General features: G+C 31.8%; 3 protein-coding genes across 7 annotated transcripts; 1 reads left to right on the top strand and 2 right to left on the bottom strand.

Annotated features, from left to right (window-relative positions):
* Nucleotides 1-7333: 7333 nt before the first annotated feature.
* Nucleotides 7334-7885, bottom strand: LOC140972639 (uncharacterized). Its single transcript, XM_073435025.1, has one exon. The coding sequence runs from the start codon at nucleotides 7883-7885 to the stop codon at nucleotides 7334-7336; it is 552 nt and encodes a 183-aa protein (XP_073291126.1).
* A 2279-nt stretch (nucleotides 7886-10164) lies between these two features.
* Nucleotides 10165-13266, bottom strand: LOC140974314 (uncharacterized). Of its 5 annotated transcripts, none has more exons than XM_073437693.1 (7): nucleotides 13153-13266; nucleotides 12452-12642; nucleotides 12141-12191; nucleotides 11094-11335; nucleotides 10640-10762; nucleotides 10490-10555; nucleotides 10165-10398 (listed from the first exon to the last, which is right to left on the bottom strand). In XM_073437693.1, exons 2-7 carry the CDS (start codon nucleotides 12624-12626, stop codon nucleotides 10327-10329), a joined length of 729 nt encoding a protein of 242 aa, XP_073293794.1. In that variant the 5' UTR covers nucleotides 12627-12642; nucleotides 13153-13266; the 3' UTR covers nucleotides 10165-10326. The 5 variants fall into 5 exon arrangements, with proteins under 5 accessions (XP_073293794.1, XP_073293798.1, XP_073293796.1 ...); XM_073437697.1 differs by having other exon boundaries at nucleotides 10490-10552; XM_073437695.1 differs by having other exon boundaries at nucleotides 13123-13199.
* Nucleotides 13267-14498: 1232 nt separating this feature from the next.
* Nucleotides 14499-17720, top strand: LOC140974313 (2-hydroxyacyl-CoA lyase). Its single transcript, XM_073437692.1, has 2 exons — nucleotides 14499-16078; nucleotides 17197-17720. Exons 1-2 carry the CDS (start codon nucleotides 14666-14668, stop codon nucleotides 17509-17511), a joined length of 1728 nt encoding a protein of 575 aa, XP_073293793.1. The 5' UTR covers nucleotides 14499-14665; the 3' UTR covers nucleotides 17512-17720.
* The last annotated feature ends 5861 nt before the right edge of the window (nucleotides 17721-23581 follow it).

The raw sequence follows: 23581 nt of genomic DNA, 5'->3' as shown, positions 1-23581 counted from the left end.
TCTATTTTTAGTTCTTCAGTTGAAATAATTATAAATGAGTAAAATGTTTTTGACTTATATTTTTCATAAGTAGCTAAAAAATCCTATATGCAAAAAATTGACACGAATTTTGGTCATCTGTTAAGATCGGTCGAGATATTTAGAGAAGGGAACACCTCACAAATTTTTTATTATTCTTTGAGCACCAGTGATCTCAACTAGTATTGGCAGTTGAAATCATATCTCAATCTTCTAGATTTAGTAGACAACTAGAAAAGAATCAGTGCCGAATAAGTCCAGGCGAACTTAGTGAACCAAATGAAACGAACAATAAGTGTCTAAGGAAAAATAATCCAGACGAAAGTGAATAACACATGTTGTTTATAGAAGTTCTAAGGATGAATATCTTCTACGTCTCCATTTCTTCTGTTTCCATAAGGAATATTCCATTAAAAGACTTTGATAGTTATAACACTTTGTGACTACCCACTTCACCAGAACTTACTACTGCATAACTGAAACTCTAAGCAATAATTTTTCACAGTTTAAAAAGATTTTGCACAGAAAAACTGTCAGCTAAAAAATTTACACAAAAATTTCCATTTTTTTTCTTGACGAAAAGTTTTCAATCTTAATGCAGAGCAAGGCTGCCAAAGTAGTTTTTCAATTGATCAGAGCGTAGACGAAGCGAGCAGAACCCAGGAAATAGGGAATCCCGTCATTGTGGAGAAATGATACATTTGTGAGTATGAGTTCAGCACAGATGATATCTGAAATAGATATGATATATCTTTGTGTGTGTGCTTGTGAATTTTCAGTAAAGCTTGCAAGTCTCAGAATAAGTAACAGATTGTAAAGAAAGTGTCTAGAGAGTTTGTTGAATCTTGAAATGGTCTTTTATAGAGAAATTGTAACATTCATATTTGAACAGTTATAATTCAGTCGTACCAAGACCACAATAAAAATAGTAATGGATGTCATGTATCGTTTGTCTTATTCCAAAAAATAGTATGTAGCAATAAATGTTTGGATAACTGACATCCAACGGCTAGAATGTTTTTATTTTGTATATTTGAACATGATTCGAAATTCAGATTTGCAAATAATATGTTTTTACTTGTAAAAAAAAAACAAACAAACAAACAAATTTGAGATGATATACCCAACAACAATATTCACTAGGCGGTAGAGATATTCTAATAATTCAGTAAAAATTGTCTTTCTGAATTCGTATACCCTTAATAATTTAAAACATATATCTTTTGAAATATACGTGAGAGGATTGCTGAAATGCGGTCCATTGATTCATTGAAATTGTTTGTTTACTGAATTTTAATACGTTCGTATTTTTAAGATTTGAGACACATAACCAATTCTTATAAATACTTGATACCAACTTTTCAACATGTCGCTAGATATTCAATTTCCTACTACGTGATATGTCCGCTAGCTCTCTCTTCTGTGGGTGTACGTTTCTTAATATTTTAACTAGCTCATATAACTTGTAACTTTAATATAGGCTAAATAGATATATTTAATAATTACTATTTAAATCATGATAAAAACTTGTGTGAGACGGTCTCACGGGTCGTATTTGTGAGACGGATCTCTTATTTGGATCATCCATGAAAAAGTATTACTTTTTATGCCAAGAGTATTAATTTTTATTGTGAATATGGGTAGGGTTGACCCGTCTCACAGATTAAGATCCGTGAGACGGTCTCACATGAGACCCACTCTTAAATCATCACCAAAATTATAAAGAAAAAAACTTATAAAAACGAAGGATTGGAGGACATAGTGTTTTTAATATGGAAACATTATACTTTTGGTCATTAAATTATATGTTTTTTTTTCAATTTTTTATCTATCTGTTTATAGTATTAGTCTACTAATTTGCATTTTTTATTTTAGTCTTTTTTCATCGGAGTTTTGACGTGACACTAAAAAATAATGACGTGTCAATAATAAAGGCATTTGAAATTCATTATATTTTATGTAATTCATATGTAAATAAGTAGGCAAAAACTTGTGTAAGACGGTCTCACTGATCGTATTTTGTGAGACGGATATTTTATTTGGGTCATCCATGAAAAATTATTACTTTTTATGCTAATAGTATTACTTTTTATTGTGCATATCGGTAGGGTTGACCCGTCTCACAGATAAAGATTCGTGAGACCGTCTCACAAGATACCTACTCAAATAAGTAATGTGAGGATTTAAGATTTGATTTATTATTTCATTGTTAACAATAAATCTAATTGAAATCTATTAATTTCAAATCCATATCCCCGAAGACAATATAATGTTGTATCCTGATCAAATTATTTGTATTTGAAGAGGTATTTGAATGGGGGAATCATCCCAATGACTAAAAAACAACTAGTTGACATTTGAAATTCTCAAGTGGATTTTGTCAAAGAAGCTAATGATTCTGTAATTATGTATTTGAAAGTCATACATCCAAATCCAAATGCGACGTAAATGTACGTACCAATACGTACAATTACAAATACAAAAGAAGGAAATAAAAAATCATGCAATTTATAATGGACCATCCAATTCTCGTTTACTTCTTTACCCAGTCAACAAAAATTAATAAATCCTCATAATTTTCACATAGTTTTGCCTAATTCGATATAATAAGGGTCAAATTTATCATGTAGTAATTCACGGAATAACGCGGTTGTCGCTATTTTAAAATGCGAAAATCAAGAAATTTAAAAGCATATAATGAGTGGGGCCTGCATTATCGTCGATAAATCCAATAACTAGAAATTAAAAAAATGTTTTTTTAGACTAAAAAAACATTTTAAATTTTCTTAACAAACGTGTGTTACCCTTTGATTTAATCCATCCATATGCATGCTGCCGTCGCACCTCAAGCACGGCTCCAATTCGACTCTCACGTCTATAAAACAAGTTACATTTTCAAAACAAAGTTTCCAAACAGAAATAAAGAGCCATTGATTTTTCACCCGAATTGTTCAGAAAACTTTGTTATAGGAAAACCCTTTTGATCAACCACTTAAATCGGTTAAATTGTTTATTAAAGAATCCAAGATTTGATTTTTAAACTTACGATATCGATATATAGCTAAAAATGGCTTCTTCTTCTTCACAAGCTTTTCTTTGTTCCACGATTCTGCCTTGTAAGAAGTCAAGATCTTGCCAATCCTTTCAAGTGAGAGCCCAAAGCTATAGAGATGAAGGTATGTTATGCATTCCACACCCACACATATGTAAACCAGATTCTAGCTATGGAATCTAATAAAAATTTCGATTCTCGTGATATTTTTTAACAATAGATTATATATCAACACATCGATGATATTCATACTCATGTCCATTACTCGAATTTTAATAGAAGTAGCCGTTCAAACGCCTAGCTAAATTCGATAAACCAAAAAACCTCGGCTTTCACATATGTTTATCATATTTCAACGCTTGGTTATTCATGTATTATTGTTGTTGTCTCTGGGCAGGCAGATCGAGCAGCATCGTAGATGCGAATTTACGCGTATTAAGAGAAAGAATACAAGAAGTTAATCTGAAAGAGAGGATTGAAAGGTGCTATGTCGCTGAAATGGGGTGGAATTATGCACCAGCCAGCAACTTCAAATCCAAAAGAGAGCAAGAAATGGTGAAGTTTCTCGAGTTCATGGGCATGATTGGTGGCACTTTTGGGTTCACAATTCTCAGTTGCACCTTTTGCCTCTACTTCATTTCCCTTTTAGTCCGATTGAATCAATAAAAGCTAGCTACTCTCACTATTGATGGAGACGTATCCCAGAATAAATTTGAATATTCATTCTTATTTTATATATGAATTATTTCACATTCTATTATATATTCTTGTATTTGTTGATTTTAAGAGATTTATTCTTTTGACGGATGTTATTAACAGCCGAATGAATTATATTATTTGGTATTATATGTGTACGTGCCCGTTGTGTACTTAATTAGTATCAGTTGGTGGGTGCAAACCGTGTTGACAAAGCCGTTCTTTTGGTCGACATAGTGTCAGCAATATCCGGCATTATGCAAGTACTTAAAAAAGAATTGAATAAAATGTACAAAAAATTAAACTTAAATTTTGCCAATTAGAAGATCAGACGAGATGATATTTTTACCAACCATGGCTAACAGAGGATACTAAAAAAAATTCAATTAAATTGAAGGTTCATATCGTTTTTTATATGCCACTAATCTCGATTTTTTTAAATATTGGAAAAAAAATGGAGTTATTGCACTAACATCTAATTTTATTCAATTGAAAAATCAAAAGTTTATACAGATGAGAAATTTTTTATACCAAATATTGGTAATAAAGGATATTAAAAATAATTTTAATTCAAAGAAAAATCATATCGTTTGTGTATGTCACTCTGGATTATTTTCATATCACATTACCATTATAATCGATTTTAGGGCATTGTAATAGAAAATTTTGAGTACGAGAGTTTGTGCATTTATATTTATTATTACTATTATTATCATGAGATTATATTTTTGTTAGACATACGATAACACAATAAATAATGTGAAAAAAGGGTGAAAACATAAAAATATATAATTTTTTTTCATTTCTCTTTCTTTGGGTTGGACTGCAAGAAGAGCAAAGTGTTTTTTTTAGTTGGAGGAAAGATTTATTACATTTAGGTTTTGAAAGAGATCACATCCTAAATTTGGAACTTTAATGACGAATGAATCATAAGACTATCAGCAGCCGAATGTAAAAGTTTTGAATTGTAGGTTATTTAACAAATATTGTGACTTGGATAAACCATATAATTAAAGTCACAAATATTAGTTGTCGCCTTTGACCTATTGCTCGGTAGCCGAATCAAGCTGTAAAATATTAAATAATTGAAACTACTAACAAATTGATTGAGGTGCGTGGCGTTTACAAAAGTTTATTTTCAAGCAATTATTGACTTCTACGTACAAGTTTCAAACATTTTATTTGCTAGAAGTTTAGAAATACTTAACATAAGCTCTTACATACACCAGCTGAATCAGATCGATATTTACACCAAACTCGAATTACTCGGTTTTTCTCGGACCCTGGTCTAATTAACTGGCCGAAGTTACATATAATTCAATTAACTTATCGAGTTTACACAAAATAAAACCAAGCAAGTAGTATCAATAACTAAATAAACCCTAACAAGGGACTTTTTAAAATAATAAAAAAAAACCCTAGCAAATGAAACAAAACAACAGATGAATTTTTTAAAAAAACGACCTTAATCCCTCGTATGTTCGGAGGAGTCTGTTGTGAGGACGAGAACTATTGTCTAAAGGGTTAGAAGGAAGGTGAGTGTAGGAAGTGTGTTACTTGTATTTAAAGAACCATGGCTACCGAGACCTCATTGTGTCAAACCTATTACAAGGCCTATTGTAGAGCATATGGATCTGAGAGTGGGGGAGTGTTGAACAATGATGGAAGCTGGAATTGGAATAAATTTGAGTGTTTATGGCCCATTGACCATTCTAGTTTGCACCGAATACCTATTGGCAGAGCAGATGATAAGGAGGTTTTGGTGTGTCATTATGATCGTATGGGAGAATATTTTGTTCGCTGGGTATAAGCTGGCCATGACTTTTGATAGTGCGGAAGGAAGTTGCTCTCAATGTCCGAGTTCTAAATATTTTCGGGCATTGTGGAAAACACATATTCCTGACAAAGTTGAAATTCATGTGTGGCGTACTTTGAATGATGCATTACCTTCCAGAACTCATCTTATTTGTCGAGGTATGCAGATGGATCTTATCTGTCCTATTTGTCAGCGGAGCAATGAGGATTGTTACCATGTGTTTTGGAAATGTAAGAGGGCTGTCGAGGTTTGGAAAAAGTCTGCTCTTTGGGGGATGCTTGAAAAATTCAGAAATGGGGGATTGTTTGATCTTTTTTACTGGATTGTGGATCATGGAAAGGGTGAGGATGTGGAGTGTTTCGCAATGGTCCTATGGAGTATTTGGCAAGCTCGCAAGCGACGGGGGAAATTTTAGTAAATGCAAACAACTTTTGGGGCAATTTTTTACTCTGTAATCCTATTACTCCTCAGTCACGTTCTGTGTTGCTCGATAATAGTTGGAGACCTCCTCCAAGTGGTATTGTCAATGTTGATGTTGTGGTTCGCAAAGACGTACCTTTCTTTGGGGTGGGAATAGTTGCACGAGATGCAGATGGCATCGTCCTGTTTGCTTTGGGAAAGACCAATTTGATCCCCATTTGGGTGAAGTTCATGCAGTGGTGGAGGGGTTGGGGTGGATTGTGGAAGTGCAGGCATTAGCTAGCTTCCAATGCATACAGGGCTCCTAAAGCTTATTTATTGAACCGGATTAATGCGATGCGAGATCGCCATCAAATGAATGTGATCCGGTTCTCTCCAAGATCCACTAATCAAGTAGCTCCACTCTATTGCTCAATATGTTTTTAGTTTGCAAAGGAATTTTGTTTGGGTTGATAATCTCCTAATATGGCTAAGCTCTGTTGTAAAAACTGATCTATCCTTTGCATAGTTATATACAACCTCTTTTACTATCCAAAAAAAAAAAAATTGTTGCTTTTTTCAGTTGAATCAATTATTTATATATTTTAAGAGATTATATATATATTACAAAATTATTTTTTTAGAGGAAAACAATTTTATGGTGTTTTTTTTTATATTGAATTTAAGGATGCCATTGAGCCAAGTTATTCGTGAGTGACTCAGTGACTTTACTCGAGTATAATTTTGATTTTAGTTGTGTTTACTCCGATAATTTATATAGACATGAGTCGAGCTCGAACTTGAAATTAATTACTCAATCAAGTTTCTCGTGTAAATAGAATTTAAATCGAGTCAAACTCGAATAGTAATGTACTCAACCCAAAATAATAGCACAAAACTTCAATGAGATCGTTTCACAAAAAAAATTTGTGAGATGAATCTGCGACTAAGCAATGGTAGATAGTTCTACACATTAATCGGAGATTTATTGAAATGCCTAATCAAATTAATTTATTTATTGAATAGAATTTCTGAATACATTTTATTATGCTTACCGTCAGCATAGATCTAATCAATGTAATATCCTTTGAATTCCTTGTTCTCTCATTTCTCTTCGGATTTGAAATTAGAATTGATTGCCTTTGAACTTCATGTTTTGGTTTGAAATATAAAAACGATGAAAGATTGAATCGGTAGCGAATCTACATGTTTATGATGACCGCCTATATAATAAATAAATAATGAATTAATATAAATTTCAATATGTGTAAAAATTTACATCAAACGCTAAATATGTATCACAATAAATTAAGTAAAACTAGCTTCCATAGACTTGCCAAAAAAATTTAAAATTAATTTTCCATCATCATCACAAATCTCAAAGAAAAATGTTCTTCCACTATAGTCTCCAGCATCGGCTTCTTCGACCTGCACATAGACATTCTATGCCTGAACTCCGGCATGTACTGTTCTATATTGTCCAATTTCAACTTCGGCACCGAACGATTCTCATCATTCTCCACCACTTGCAAATCGCGGTCGCACTCCGGCGACACCTTCACGCTTCCGAATGGAACACTTTTGTTCTCTTTGCTCGCCGTCAAGAGAAGCACCCCCATATCCGTCGTCTTAACGACCGAGTTCAGCCGCTTCATCGAGAAGAACACGTACACATTTCTCATCTCCAGGTCTTCATCCGCGTTCAGCGCGGTTAATCTCTGTCCAATCTGCAGAGATTTAGCGTTGACGAGGAAAAAGCTGGGCATGTCAAACATGAGCTCCGCAGCTTTCGTGGGCTCGTGGAAACGCCGGATGTCGCAGCCGGGGAAGATAACTGTTATAGTATCTTTGCCGGGAGTCTTCCCCCCCGGCCCAGCTAGAGTGCAAGATATGTAATTCCCCATAGCGATCAAAGTTAGAAATGCAAGTGATCAGATTCAGAGGAACTGGGTTCGATTTTGGTTGAGAGCTGGAGTCTGGGGGATTATATTGAAGAGGGTTGGGTGAAGAAAGTCAGAATGTTTGGAAAAAAGAAAAAAGAAAATTGAGTGGAAAAGCATGGGGAGCCAGTTGTAATGGTGTGTATTTTCAAAGGATCAAATACGGGAAATGGAACGTGTTACGTGTTGAAACCAGTTGTGTTTTGTCCGCGTCCCAGACCAAACCTCATTTGATTATCAGTTTGTTCTTGCCTATGTCGTTCAATCATTGAATCTGGTTGGTAAAATACTTCGAGTTAAGATTTTGTTATTATTTAATTTACAATCATATTAGCTTCCACGAGAACTAGGGGAGCACATTAGTCAGAGCTCGAGTATCGTATCACTCAGGCACGACTAGATTTAAATTTCGTAGGCATGACTCGACTCGAACTTGATCGAGTTTTAAATTTCAATCTCGAGCTCGACTCTTGAAACATCGATTTACTCAAACTCGTGCTCGACAAGCCCGAAATTATTTGTAGTATAGTTTTAAGCTTTAAATTTTGTATGTATATGAAAAATAACTTTGAAAATTATATAACATGTGAAAAATAATATTATATAGTCAACTGAATAGTTCAGTAGAAACAATTAAAATTCGAAATAGACACAAGTGAAGAGTCGAGCAACCTGTACTCGGCTCGAGCTAGGTCAAATTAATCTCGCGTCGAGTTGAGTTTTGACTCAGTGACTCACGAACTACTCTCGTATAACTTGACTCATTTACACCCATAAGAATAAAATCTCGAGATATGTAAAGACTAGGTCCAACTGAGTACTTATCGGACTTAGATAACTGTATTTTTTGTTTTTGTTCTTAGATCAGCAAATTTGGCATGGTGTCTCCTTCTTCGGTCTCTTGTGTATTATTGTTAGATTTGCGTAAATAAATATAGTTGTTATTCAAAAAAATCATATATAAAAGCATATCAAATATGAAAATGAGATATATCCAACATTGTACTAATATATTCTCTTTCATATCCCTCAAAACTTAGGTAAAACAAAGAAATTAGAAAATTAATCTTGTAAAATTTTCACATAACTATATTAAGTATCCATATAATTGGGGGTCGACCAGATATATATGATTTCTACTCTCGGAAGTTATTTGCTGTTATTTGCGCGTGGAGCCCATCTCCTCCACAGCTACAATATCCGAGGCAACAAATTTTCAACATTCTTTTATTCTGAATTTACAGGGCAATTGATTTTTTATTTGACTGTAGGAATCCAGGATTTTATATCCGGATGGACTCAACAAGATATCATTATAAACTGTTAGTAAAAATAAATTCTTAAAATTTAATGTATGAAGATTAATATTAATAATCAATCAAATATATCATGAGATATATACTTAATTAAATGCACAAAAATTAGGTAAAAATTAATTTTTTATTAGTTTTTTTCTTTATGGGGGATTTTTAATAAGTTTTTAGTAATGGTATAATACATATTCATAGTTGGATTAATATTTGAGCCAAATTATTATTAAAAAATCACACAAAAAAAGAATAATTGGCCAGATTTCTGAATCGTGAAGATCAACTTAATCATGTGATCTCCTCGTGTTTTCAAAACCTAAATAAATTAGTGTTTGAATGGGTTACATTCTTTGTATAGTCTTGATATTTAAATCATGCAATCAATAATGAAGAGAAGCTGTACCATGTTCACATAATATTTCATATAATCATCGTAGCAGTACAGTAAGGTACAATTAATTATTAATTAATTTGATAATATATTAATTAATTTTTACATAGTGTTAGGATTATAATCTCGTAGTTGACCAAGTGCCAAGACGATGCACGATTTAAAAAGATTTATGTTAAAAAAATAACTTAATTAAATACGATAAAACGTCAGTATTATATAGGGGGGAAAGGACCATTTAAACTATTTATTTTGTAAAATAAGACGTCGAAATTCATTCTCAAATACTTGGCAATTTTTCGTGAATGCTTCATATAAATTATTATTTTTCAGCGCTCGACTTGAGTCAATTTTCATGTAAATTTGCGTGTTTTTGCTATTATTTTCCTACAATTTTTTCATGTAAATTTATGTGTTTATTCCTTTTATTTTGCCTGCATTTTCCATTTGTTACTTCTAAGATGCCATATAAAACATATACCAAGATGTCATTTGATTGCTTGGATGGGACAATAAAGGATATTGATCGATATACATAGACAAAATAATGAATTATGATTCTATTCATTTATAGAACTCGATTCAAATGTTGAATAAAACAAAGATTTGCAATTATTTAATCCAAATAATGTTTGTAAATTAACACTTTTGTTTATAACTATTCAAAATCTTCACTAAAAAATTTGATGACTTAATTAAGTTCTTCAACTATTGTTCTTCCGTCTCTTTCCTCGAGAATCATCTGGCCGCTTCACTCTCCGGGACCCTTTTTCCTCCTGTTATCTTCTAGGAATAAGTCGTTCACTCGTACTTATGAATCCAAAACTGAACAAAATTGAATCAAGAAGGTCGTAGAATTTGTTTTACCTGTCTGATTCTCTTCTTCGGTTTGAATCTTCCTTTCACTTTCTTTTTAGGCTTGGCTGACACCTGCTACGGTCATTAACTCCAACTAGTTGAATAAAGTGCAGAAGGAAAATTGAAGATCACCCAGAAATGGAGGAAAACGTAAGATACCTGTCCGGAAACCGTATTTGTAGCATGTTTCTCAAGTTCAGTCTCTCCCTCAATTTTCCCATCATCGTTCAGCATAAGCTTAAGCCTTCCTTCTCTCTGTAATTTCATAGAACGAGCATGTCTCTGTTGTGGACATGAAGTATGTTATCAGCATCAACAGCATGTGTACAACAGCACGAGTATGTCAAAAAGAAAGACAGGTTCATGATGCTATATTATGCTTTGAATAAATAAAGTAATTCAAGTACTGAAGATGACAGTCATCTAGGAGAAGCAAAAAGAATTTTATTCGGAAAATGTAATCCTCTTAAAGACATGGAGAAGTTCAAGAACACAACATATAACATTTTCTCAACTTAACATGGTTATTTAACTTGAAAGATTCAACATAAACATTAAGACATTCATTTAGCTATATAAGTTTGAACTTTGACAGAGTTGAACGTATACTTGCCTTGGAGTTGAGATGGGCCTTTAGACTCTCCTCTGACAAGCATACTATCCTAGGGCATAGTCTGCACTTGAACACTGATTTACATTTCAAGACACAATCTGCCATATCAAATTCAGTGTTGTTCTTTTCAGGTTTATCCCGGTTATCAATGAGATTAGTACTGCTCTCATGTCTTGAAAGACTTCCAACAATATTCTGTTCGCCATTTTCCGTAGACATGTCATCATCGCTTGTAGGTAAACCTGCAAAGAGCAACAATCCAATAAATATTCACGAATGGCATTAAGTGTTTTGATGTTTTGTCTATAATAAGACAAATTCACATAAGTTTCTGACAGAGCAAAAATGTCTTCGGAAAGAATCTGCAAAGGAGAGATGGAAACTAATTTATGGAGAACCTATTCTCGTCATAAACATAGAATCAGGTTGAACTCTTATTTAGTTTTCATAATCCAAGGTAAAGAGCCACCCAAAATGCATCCAACTTTAACGGGAATTATAATGTATGAGTGTGTGCCGCACAAAATTTTTTGAAGCAAAATCGCATTTGGAAAATTATTTTGCTAGAAGACTTCAAAAAATCACTGAAAAATAACAGAATTTGAGGACGAAAATTCTATGCTTCTGTTTCTCTTTTAAAAATTAATAATAAAAGCTCATTTCACTAATCTATCCATACACTAACAGCTTCATTCTTTTAAAAAAAAAAAAAAAGCACTCCTTAAGCTAAGTATTTCTTTATCCAAACTTGCCCTAAGCATGGTAGCATAAATGGCAACAGCCCTCATGCAGTAGTTCTACACATACAGAGACAAACAAATAAACAAGGAATTTCCGAGCCAATGGCCTGAGTATCATCGAAAGCAACACAGGTGAGACAAGAAAATGAAAAATGCACAAGCACGACCAAAATGGAACATAAAAACTTAACCAAACACCCGTTGAACCTAAATAAAGTTACTTCTGAAATCGAAAAGGTTAAGGAATTGATCCAAGAGACGAAGACAATAAAACTAGACAAAAAATTGAAACACAAATGTAACCAACCTGATGAATCCAGATTAATTTCATTCACCGAACTGTCCTCGCTTTCATATCCTGGAAAGGATCAAGCAAAATTAATAAATTCAACAATAAACATGATTCACAACTTTTACATAATTTTAAAAATTGTCAAGAAACATCTTATACTAGTTGAACGCTCAAGTACTAGTAAATGCTGATGGGTTATTTTGGGAAATAAATTTCCTAACAGTAAGCTTGTTATAAATATCTCAACATGTCATCACAATCTTGCTTTTGAAGGTTTCAAAACACAGACAATGCCAATAAAAATTTGACAACCAGGCTGCGTATACCTGAAGAAGATGACATGATTTCTTTCTCTCCAACTTCTCCAAACGCATTGTCTTCTTCATCTTCAACTTCTGTTCCGTCATTGGCCTCAGCCTCCACTTCAGAGTCGGAAGAAGAAGAGTCAGAAGGGGCATCCCTATCACCGTGTTCGAATCTGTAAAATCGCCTTTTAATCATTTAATTCCTGCCTCAGCTGAAAAAGTTAAGAGATGAACCATAAGCCATAAGATATGATTCTCTAACACATCAGTATGTAGCTGAAGCGTAAAAAATTCAATCTTTAGCAGAAATTTCAGAATCTCAACCCAGAAGTATCACAGAACGAATGGAATCTGCAACAATGAAAATACTACAGCGCTCCCAGTTCCCCATCTCGCCACCGATTTCCAACATTTTTTCTCCTCTTGTTCACGAAGTAATAAATAAATCAAATAATACCGCAATAGCTCCTCGGAAATAAATCAAAATGGGGAAAAAACCCAATCCCTGCAGTATCAATCTATATAGTGACTGGCACGCGGTCACGGAACTACATACACAATGACGCGATTGCAAACTATATGAATGTAAAAATCTCACTAATTTCAGAACAATGCAAGTGTTTCTTGGGGAAAAAAACGATCTGATTCCTGAATATGTTGTACAATTTTGAATTAAAAAATAAAAAGCGAACCCTAAAATGTTTGGAAGAAATCTCTGTAACCTGAAAATCAAACGGCTGAATGCGATGTCTTTCGAAGTGGTGAAGAAAGGGTTTTGGTGCAGCAGAGTCACAGAAACGTGGAAGTTTTCCATTAGTTGTAATTTAAGAAAAAATATTTTATTCTATATTTGCTTGATACGGAAACGTTGGAAGAACACGATCATATTTATTAAATAGTTAATTACCTTCACACCCTTTATATTGGTGCGATAGCATATTCCCCCCTGAGCTTTTATTTTCCCTCTAATTTTTCCAAAGTATTCTAAACCTTAAAGTTATGATGTTGTGATTGAACTATTTGTTTCGTTTTGACACCTTCTAAAACTTCAACATTGTTTTGTAGTTTGAATAAATATGTTAATTTTTTTAATGATTGAAACATTCTAAATTAAGTTCTACTTTTTTAAAAAAATATATGAAACTAAAACACAGAGATATGATGTAACCACATGTTCAACGTTAAGAGAAATTCACCATGTCTGCATATTCAAAATTAAGAGACAAACGTATTGTACACCGTGAATAAAAGTACAAACGAACCGAATCGAGTCGAATATAAGTAAAAATGTATGATTCGAATTCGTCTCGAATTAAGTATTTTCGAGTTTAAGCTTCATTAGAAGCTCGAATTTTTTCAAAAATTTTGGTTGTTCTGCTCGAAATCTTCCAACTTACTCATGAGCTATTCGAATTATTGTTTTGATAGTAAAGTTCGAGAATGAAAGTTCGAAAGTTTGAAACGTGTGAAAGCTCAAAATATATTAATTTAATATTATATTAATAAAATATCAATCTTCGTGAGCGGCTCACGACTATCGAACAACATAATTTGAGTTCGAGTTCGGGTCAAAAAAGCTCGAAATCTTAGAGTTTGGCTCGAGTTTGATAAATCTGAATACATATAAAATATTTATCGAATCGGTTCGAAAATTTCTCTAATTGACTCGGTTCATTTACAACCCTAACTACAAGAACATATGATAGAAATGACTGACAGAATGAGAGACGTGAAAGATCATTTTTGCTGAATTTTTTGAAAATTATTATTATTTTCTAATTTTTTTAAGTAACCCTATATTGTTTGATGTGTTAATTTTTTTATTTACAATATGATATAACTAATGTATTCAAATATTTTTAATTGGTGAATTTTCTTAAATTGCGATGTATTTACTCAATATCAATTTTCTTATTTTTACAATGACAAATTATCCTAATGAAACAAGGAATAGATAACTTTGTCCAATCCTGTCTTTGTGAAAAAATTCAAGGTATGGAAACACGATATTCTGATAAATCAGGGACCAAATTGATATTTACTGTTCACTCATCTCATCTGGGGTAGGCGCTAGCACCATTTTCTGCATCGTTTAACTCGCTAGCTCTGCTATAGATTACCAATTTCATTTCCCTCTTACTTTGATCAAACTCGTTGCTTTTGGTTTATTTTCCTCTTTTACCTCAATTGGTCTGTTGTGGTATTTATTTTGGGTGAAAAACCACAGCCATTGAAATGGCCGGCTCTGATCACGAAAGCCCGTCAACTATGGTGGATGGAAATACTCTTGCGGCCATGTGTCTGGCACGCGCCGGTATCGATAAGATGTTTGGAGTGGTGGGTATACCGGTTACCACACTTGCTAATCGTGCCGTAGCTCAGGGTGTCCGATTCATCGCCTTCCACAACGAGCAGTCGGCGGGCTACGCTGCCTCTGCCTACGGCTACCTCAGCGGACGTCCAGGTGTACTCCTGACGGTTTCTGGCCCTGGTTGTGTTCATGGCCTGGCTGGATTATCAAATGCCCAGATAAACTCCTGGCCGATGGTTATGATCTCCGGCTCCTCTGAACAGAGTTGTATCGGAAGAGGAGACTTCCAGGAGCTAGATCAAATTGCTGCCGTGAAACCCTTTTCCAAATTCTCCGCAAAGGCTACTGATATAAGCAAAATTCCGATTTCTGTTTTCAGTGTGATTGATTGGGCTGTAGCGGGTCGGCCCGGTGGGACTTACTTGGATATCCCGTCCGATGTTCTCCATCAGACGGTTGAGGAATCCGAGGCAGAAAGGTTGATTGCTGAATCCCTAAATTCAAGAGACAAAGATTTGGTCGAGAAGCCAAAGGTTAATCATTCCGAAATTCAGAAGGCAGCGGAGTTGTTGAGGAAAGCGGAGAGACCCTTGATCGTTTTTGGAAAGGGGGCAGCTTATGCTAAAGCTGAAAATGAGCTGACGATGTTAGTGGAAAGTACAGGAATTCCATTTTTGCCTACTCCCATGGGGAAGGGGTTGCTACCGGATTCGCATGAGCTGGCGGCTACTGCTGCAAGGTCTCTTGCTATTGGGAAATGTGATGTCGCATTGGTGGTTGGCGCGAGGCTTAACTGGCTGCTGCACTTTGGAGAGCCGCCGAGGTGGTCTAAGGATGTGAAGTTTATACTTGTTGATGTTTGTAAAGAGGAGATTGAATTGAGGAATCCAACGTTGGGTATTGTGGGGGATGCAAAAGATGTGGTGGAGATGATTCATAAGGAGATTAAGGATAATCCCTTTGTTCTGGGAAAGAATCATCCTTGGGTTGGGGACATTAAGCGCAAGGCTAAGGACAATGTGGCGAAAATGGAGGCGCAGTTGGTGAAAGAGGTGGTGCCATTTAATTTTATGACACCGATGAGGATTATTCGGGATGCGATTTCGGGCATGGCCAGTCCCGCACCAATATTGGTGTCTGAAGGAGCCAACACAATGGATGTCGGGCGAGCGGTTCTGGTGCAAACAGAGCCAAGAACTAGGTTGGATGCTGGGACTTGGGGGACAATGGGGGTCGGCCTTGGATATTGCATTGCTGCTGCAGTGGCAGCACCTGATCGGCTAGTGGTGGCGGTGGAGGGGGACTCTGGATTTGGATTCAGTGCGATGGAAGTCGAGGTAATTTATTTTCACTGAACTTTGAAATTTGCTGCAACGTTTGTTTGGATTCTTTTGATCAGTGACAGAAGAGCATACATATCTTATCACACTTCATTAGTTCATTCCTAAGTATTTTTCTGTGGCAATGCTTTACTGAGTTCACTTGACCTTTATTCTGATTTTTTTGAGTAACAGGCATGGCATGTTGAGCTAATAAGATTTTATCTTGAAATGCTGTTACATGAGTTTTTTTTAAAAAAAAAATCAAAAGCCAGATGTGAACTTATATGCCCTGTATATAAGAATTTTGCTTCCCAATCTAAAAAATTATTGCTCAAAGGTTAAAAAGACTAGAGCGAGAGTGTGTAGCTTAGTCGTGTGAACATTTCTTCTCATACTTAATTAGGATGTGACTATCTTATGCTGCTAATGTTTAATTCTCCATCGTTTCCTTTATGTTTGAGTCTAATGATCACTGGGAAAATTCTCATTTGTCCTCCATGGTTTCTGCAACCTATTGGGTAATCACATACTCTGTTGACAGTGGGGGTGGACAGGGGAGGGTGGGAGTCTCCCACTTCAAACAAAAAATATCCACGGATATGCCCGTTTATGACATGGGTATCAATTCTTGTTCAAGGGGATAAAAGTGTTCCCGTTTGGCATTAAGACCCAGTTTTAGAAGGCTTTGTTGAACACCTTAAATTACGAAGTTCATTAATGAAGCTTGATGAGACAACACCTTGAAAAGTTACGAGTCAACATATATCTTGATTGTTGGCTTACACTTTAGCTTCCCCTCATTGGTTTGTCAGAGTTGATGTTAAGTGTTTAAACTTGGAATTTTCAGTTCAGTATGATCACAAGCACAAAACATTCCAGTTGTATGAATGTTGGAATCTACTCGTTTTCTTAACCATGTTAGCTGAATGAAGTTTGAACAAAATAACATTTGATATTTTTTTCTCCTAACTCGATATCCCCTAGGATTCAGGTCATATGTTCTACACAAAAACCCGAAAGATGTCTCCCTTTGTTTTTTTCATTTATTATACCATTTTATGAAATCGATTTCATGCATCTTAAGCAGCATAAAAAGTAACTTATGTGGTGTGTGCTTCTACGTACGTGTTCAGACATTGGTTCGTTATCAGTTGCCTGTGGTGGTCATAGTTTTCAATAATGATGGAGTTTATGGAGGTGACCGGAGAAACCCGGAAGAAATCACAGGACCACACAAGGATGATCCGGCCCCCACCTCTTTTGTTCCTGGTGCAGCATATCACATTCTCCTTGAAGCCTTTGGAGGAAAAGGCTATCTTGTAGGTACACCCGATGAACTAAAATCAGCACTTGACGAATCCTTTTCTGCAAGGAAACCTACTGTCATAAATGTTACAATCGATCCCTATGCTGGTGCTGAAAGTGGGAGAATGCAACATAGAAACTGATCGATGAAGCCAGGCATGTGCAATGTCACAGATTCAAGTTCATGTATGCATTTGTAATTCCTATCAATTTGTCTTCCGGCATACCAAGAAATCTATAAGAACTTGGAAGGGTGGTTTAGGATTTTATATTGATAATACTGTAGATGGTGAGATATGTATGCCAGATTCTACACCAACTTGATTGGCGTTATTTGGTTTCGTTCAAAGTCGATTGATGGGTATGCGAGAAAAGGAGTGCATATATTGGATAAATAAGCATGTTTACGAAGGGTTTTTGTTCATTAAAACATAGACATCTCTTTAAAAAATTGGACTTAATAAATCGGATGATATTTTAGCATGACTTAAAAGTTAAAACATAGCTAGTTGATTTTGGAATCTCTCTGTCAAAATTATTTGCTTGAAGTTTTAATGTCTGGAAAGATTTTAGTTCTGACACTGTTATCTTCGTTGTTTCATCTGTTTTTTTTTTTTCATCTGAACTCGAAAGCCAGATTCAATGCTTGCATCCAAACACATCATCAGACTTCTTCATTGCATAGGGCTTGAGTTTTCAGATTGAAAGGATTTGAAAAAAGTGTAAAGATTGAGAAAACCTGGAGAAAAGTAGAGAACTGGATTGGAGGATCATTATATTGATTCTCATTTGGTTGGAAGAAAAATAACACCAAAAATTTTAAAAATGAAAGATAATAAAAATAAATGCTTGGTATTATATTACAGTCTATACTATTAAGTAAAGTTGAATTCCTTTGTGTATTGGTGAAACATTTTTAAAATTCAATAAATATCATTGTAGCTTTCATACTACTTTTTAATTTTCACTCTTCAACATTCTTATATTTTTCTCTCTAGAAAATTATTATACTGTTTCTTTTCTCGAACAGATTCTCCATTTTTTTATTTATAAATATTATGATAAATGCTTCTTGCATACATAAAATTCATAATATTTATATCTTAAATTACGCACACACGACTCATGTTCATCAACCACCAGAAAATTTTGGTTTTTATGGTTCGTTTATCCGAATTTGAAAATAAAAAAGGGAAAAACCAGAATTTTTTAAAACTTTTTAGTGATGCTCTCGTATCGACGGTGTGATATATATATATATATATATACTAGAAATAATGTACGTGCATTGCACGTAGAAAACATATGTTGGTTATTGATTAACTGCAAAAAAAATTAATGATAATATTATTGTAAATTTTGACAACTCGTGTTAATTACACATATGTAACTAATTTGGAAAAAAACATATATGTTTAATTTTTTAAAAAAATTTGGACTACTCAAATTTTTCTCATATCTTTGTTATCATATTTGTTTTCTTTTATTAATTGTCATATTTTCTCAACAAATACATATATTTTATTATAATCTTCGGTTATTACAGTTTTTTGGGCAATCAATGATCTGCAATTTTTAATTTACAATGTTGTTGATTATTATTTTCTTTCATGTAAACTGACAATAAGTGTTATTGTATGTTTTTAATTTCCTAGTCACCTTTAATTTATTAGATACTTATAGTTGACAATATATAAACTGCATATTATTATAACAATCTATCATCACATAAAAATTACTGACGTACTAATAAAAAATATTGATTGAATGTTGTTATTTATTTGAAATTTATAATAATAATATTTTTGACAATAAATCATCTTTTTACTGTCTCTTATGACATATATTTTAATATTTCATTTTAACACATAAGTATAATGAAAAGAATTAAATTACTAATGTCATATTGATATTATCTTTAGAAAATAATATATTTAATTTTATTAATTATTTAAATATCTTCACGAGATAATTTGTGCATCTTTATTTTGAGAAAAATAATTGCATTTATAAAATTGAAAAGTAAATATAACTTTATAATATAATTTATTTAATTTGGAGACTGAATTCTTTGTATGAAAAACAACCCTTCTTCTTCCATTTTTATTTTTTGTATAACCCAAAAGAGATATTATTTTTTCTCTTTTTTTATTTAAATCTCACTATAAAAAGTTATAAAAAAACAACAAAAATATATCCATGTCTACGAAAATATTTTTATTTATTATTCTTTTTGTCTATTTATTTTGTTATATATGAACATATACTCTACTTCATTGTCTTAATCAGCATATATCTTCATTATATAATTTGTGTATATTAAAGATGAATAATTCATTTTGTATTTTTTTATTATCTGCACTTAGGCTCATATATTAAGATGTGATATTATACATAAATATAAGAATTTTCAAATTTAATTTATTCACAATTATTTTTCATAACAAAGAACAACTTAAAATACTGAAAATTTGGATCCATAATTATTTTAAATATGATATAAAAATAATATGTGAAATTTTTTTTGACCATTTAGTTGCAAATTACAATGATAAATGCATGTAGGTGCACTACTTTATTGTGGCGATTATGACTTTATTTAAATATCTTATTTCTCATTCAAGGATCAAACTTTGTTTATTTCTCATTTTGATGATCGACAAATCCAATATTTCATTTAAATGTTTTTATTAATAATACTTAGATGAGTTTTATTGTGTATTTCTTCAATTTGAAAAAATTAATTATAATTCAATATACAACTATATCTGAAAACTGAAGAATATTTCTAAATTTAAAAATCGGGTAACATGTAAGGGACCAACACAAAACTGAAAGTTGATGTAACTTGTTTCTTCAAGTTTGACAATCGAATAATGTAGGACTGATCGTTTGTTACTTTACCAAAAACGACGATAGCTGATGGTAACGATGCAAGTCAAAATTTTAAACTATACAGCAGCTCAAGCGCAACATTTTAATTGCTCTTCCCAACATGTTCAATTATTGTACCCAACAAATAAGTTTATGCAAATAACTTTTTAATTTATCATATGAATTTATAAGACATTTGAGTAGTGTATATACTTGATATTCCACATAAGTAGTAGAGAAAAAATAATTTTCATGTATTTGATAATTTATATTTTAAAATAAAAGAAAAATCAAAAAAAAATACAAATCATGTTGACAAAATCCGAAAACCCAAATTGAAAGTTGAATTAATACATTTCTACTCATCATTGAATTCTACTATTTAATTTTAATAGATTCAACATGTTTATACAACTAAAAATATTAAGAGAATAGTTTATATAATATAATGAAAAGGTCGAAGTACACCAGTTTTTGATTCTGAACAACGATCACATTATTATTATGTTACAATGATAAATAAATTATTATTTTTAGTTTATCATCATAGTCTTTATCTCAATAAACACATTTTCAAATGTAAGATGTTAAATTTAATATTGAAATTAGATAATCAAGTGTTAGTTCTAACATTTTTTTATTGCTGTCAATACAATACATTACTTTTTCTATCTTCAAATGTATTAATCTATTTATTATTGTATACAAAATATAATAATTTTTTGGTTAATGATCACATTTAAGATTAAGTACTTATAAAAATTCTAAGATATATTTAAAGATCATTAGATGATGGAATTAAATTTGAAATCAAGAGAAAAATTAAGAAAATGTAGAACAACACAATGCATAAACTTTCATTTTGTGAAGTGACAAAACATAAGATGAGTTAACTACTTATATCAAGTGAGATACTTATATATATGAGTTTCATTGAGGTTAGCCAATTATAATATTTTTATTAACTTACTTTGTCATTCATTTTTATTTCACTAAATTTGTATTGTGGTAGTCAACCAGTGTGATTCGTTCAAACATTAACTTTTGATTTTTTTTAGTAAATAGTGGCTTCCACTCTCACCAACTTCAATTTTTAGAAGTCGATATTAGTAATTTATCGGTAATAGAAAATTATTTAGTTTTTGTCATCTGCCTTTTGTTTAATTGGATAATTTTTTATGTCATACCTAATTCATTTTTAGATTTTTATTGAATTTTTATCGTTAGGATTAGAAGTGTTGCACGCATACAATATACATATAAAATTAATATATTTTAAAATATTAATATTGAAGTGTCAAATAAATATATTAAATCATTATTTAAGAACTTCTAGGAAAAAAATATACATCATAATTCAGATTTAAAGACTAACATATTAATAAACAATTGTGATGAATATCTTATGAAACAAATGGTGTTAATTCAAAAAAATTAAATATGATTATTGTAAATGAATTTTTCTATATTAATTATAAAATTTTCAGCATATGTGCTGAATTAATTAGAATTTTTTTAAATATAGTATGTTCATAATTTTTTTCCGTATAAGTTAATTAGTGATTGAGTCCTTGTGAACATTTTTTTTAAAAAAAAATTCGTACTTTTAGTTATACTAATTATGGTGTCTTTTTATTTAAAATACTAAATGGAACAAATTATCAAGATAAAAAACTAATCAGAAAATTCAAAAATATGTGGTTATTTAATAATTTGATTGACACGCTCTTTAGTTTGTTGATTTAATAGATGCTAAAGTCACAATAACTGAGTTTGACAAGATCAATTCTTGGAGAATAAAACACAATACAATAAATTACTGGATTGTACATATTTTTAATGAAATTTTATATATTTCATATATATCTGATTTATTTCATTTATAAGATTGAAATTTTATACATTACGATATAGATTTGTTATGCATCTTAACGTTGATAAATTCACTAAAATTTATTAGTTTTTATTTAATTCTTGTTACCACATAATTTTGGTTTCGCCACATACTTTGTTTATTCATTTGCTTGAATCTATTGTTCCACATTTTGTTAAGACTCAAAACATGTTAAACATGAAAGTGGATATTAATTTAAAGATATGATAATATTTATTAATTGCAATAAACATATTCATCATTCACGATACTGATAAAAATAAATTAAAAATAATATGTTAACGAACATATTGTTAGGAATCCAAAAACACATTTCAAATTTCAACTTTGACACTTGATTTTCAGTGACTACTAAAATATCTCAACAATCCATAATTTGTGGACAAGATACTAACATCACAATTTTAAAATCAAGACGATATTTTCCCTTTTACAAGATGAATTCATGATTGAAAATCGACAATATTAGATATATAGATATTTAATATAAACTCGTGCGAGCTCATTTAGGCCCACCTTTAAATGGATTGACAAAATTTCAACCCAACCCACTTAAATTGTTTGGTGATGTGGGCCAAATCAATGGACCCAACCCAAATTGATGGACCTAATCACAACGATCTTTTACCGTATTTTTTTTCAAATAATTTATAAATATAAAACACAAAAAATGTTGATTAAATTTTTTTTATTTAAACATATAAATTCTAGCCAACGGTCATAAGTAAAGAGATTTTAAAATTAGAAACTTTTTTATAAAAATGGTATATCACAATAAAGTTTTTAACCATATTTTATTAGAGAAGTTTTTACCGTGTTTTTTATCAAATAATTTATAAATATAAAACACAAAAAATGTTGATTCAAATTTTTTTTATTTAAACATATAAATTCTAGCCAACGGTCATAAGTAAAGAGATTTAAAAATTAAGAATTTTTTTATAAAAATGGTATATCACAATAAAGTTTTTAACCATATTTTATTAGAGAAGTTTTTAAATATAAACTTTTGCAAAAAATATTAAAACTAATAAGTTATAGCCAAAGTAACTAAAAAAAATAATGAGGACATGAAAAAAAATCAATAAAACACCAAAAAAAAATTCATAATTCAACAATGAACTATTTTTAAATTTTAATTAATTTAATTGACATAAGAAAAGATAAATAAATAAAATCTAAATCATTGGATTAAAAATAACATATTATAATGTGTATAGACATTAAAAGTAACCAATTAATAAGATAGATAACATTAAAAACAAGAAATCAATAAGGATATAAATGAAAATTCACATATAAAATCACATATTTCTAAATCATTTGATAAAAAATAAAATATTGTAATGTTGGTAGAAAACATTAAAAAAAAGCAATTAATAAGATAGACAACATTAAAAACAAGTAATTAAAATCACATATGTCTAAATTATTTGATAAAAAAT

The sequence above is a fragment of the Primulina huaijiensis genome, chromosome 3 (assembly GCF_012295235.1).
Source record: "Primulina huaijiensis isolate GDHJ02 chromosome 3, ASM1229523v2, whole genome shotgun sequence".
NCBI classification, from domain to species: domain Eukaryota; kingdom Viridiplantae; phylum Streptophyta; class Magnoliopsida; order Lamiales; family Gesneriaceae; genus Primulina; species Primulina huaijiensis.
The sequence above is the reverse complement of the archived record's forward strand: the minus strand, read 5'-3'. Positions and strand labels throughout refer to the sequence as shown.

Coding starts and splice junctions, on each gene's coding strand:
- LOC140972639 (XM_073435025.1), bottom strand. CDS start 7,885: ATGGGGAATTACATATCTTGCACTCTAGCTGGGCCGGGGGGGAAGACT.
- LOC140974314 (XM_073437693.1), bottom strand. CDS start 12,626: ATGATTAAAAGGCGATTTTACAGATTCGAACACGGTGATAGGGATGCC. Junction 10,556..10,639: donor CAAATACGGTTTCCGGACAG/GTATCTTACGTT, acceptor TAATGACCGTAG/CAGGTGTCAGCCAAGCCTAA. Junction 10,399..10,489: donor CGAAGAAGAGAATCAGACAG/GTAAAACAAATT, acceptor AGAAGATAACAG/GAGGAAAAAGGGTCCCGGAG.
- LOC140974313 (XM_073437692.1), top strand. CDS start 14,666: ATGGCCGGCTCTGATCACGAAAGCCCGTCAACTATGGTGGATGGAAAT. Junction 16,079..17,196: donor TCAGTGCGATGGAAGTCGAG/GTAATTTATTTT, acceptor GTACGTGTTCAG/ACATTGGTTCGTTATCAGTT.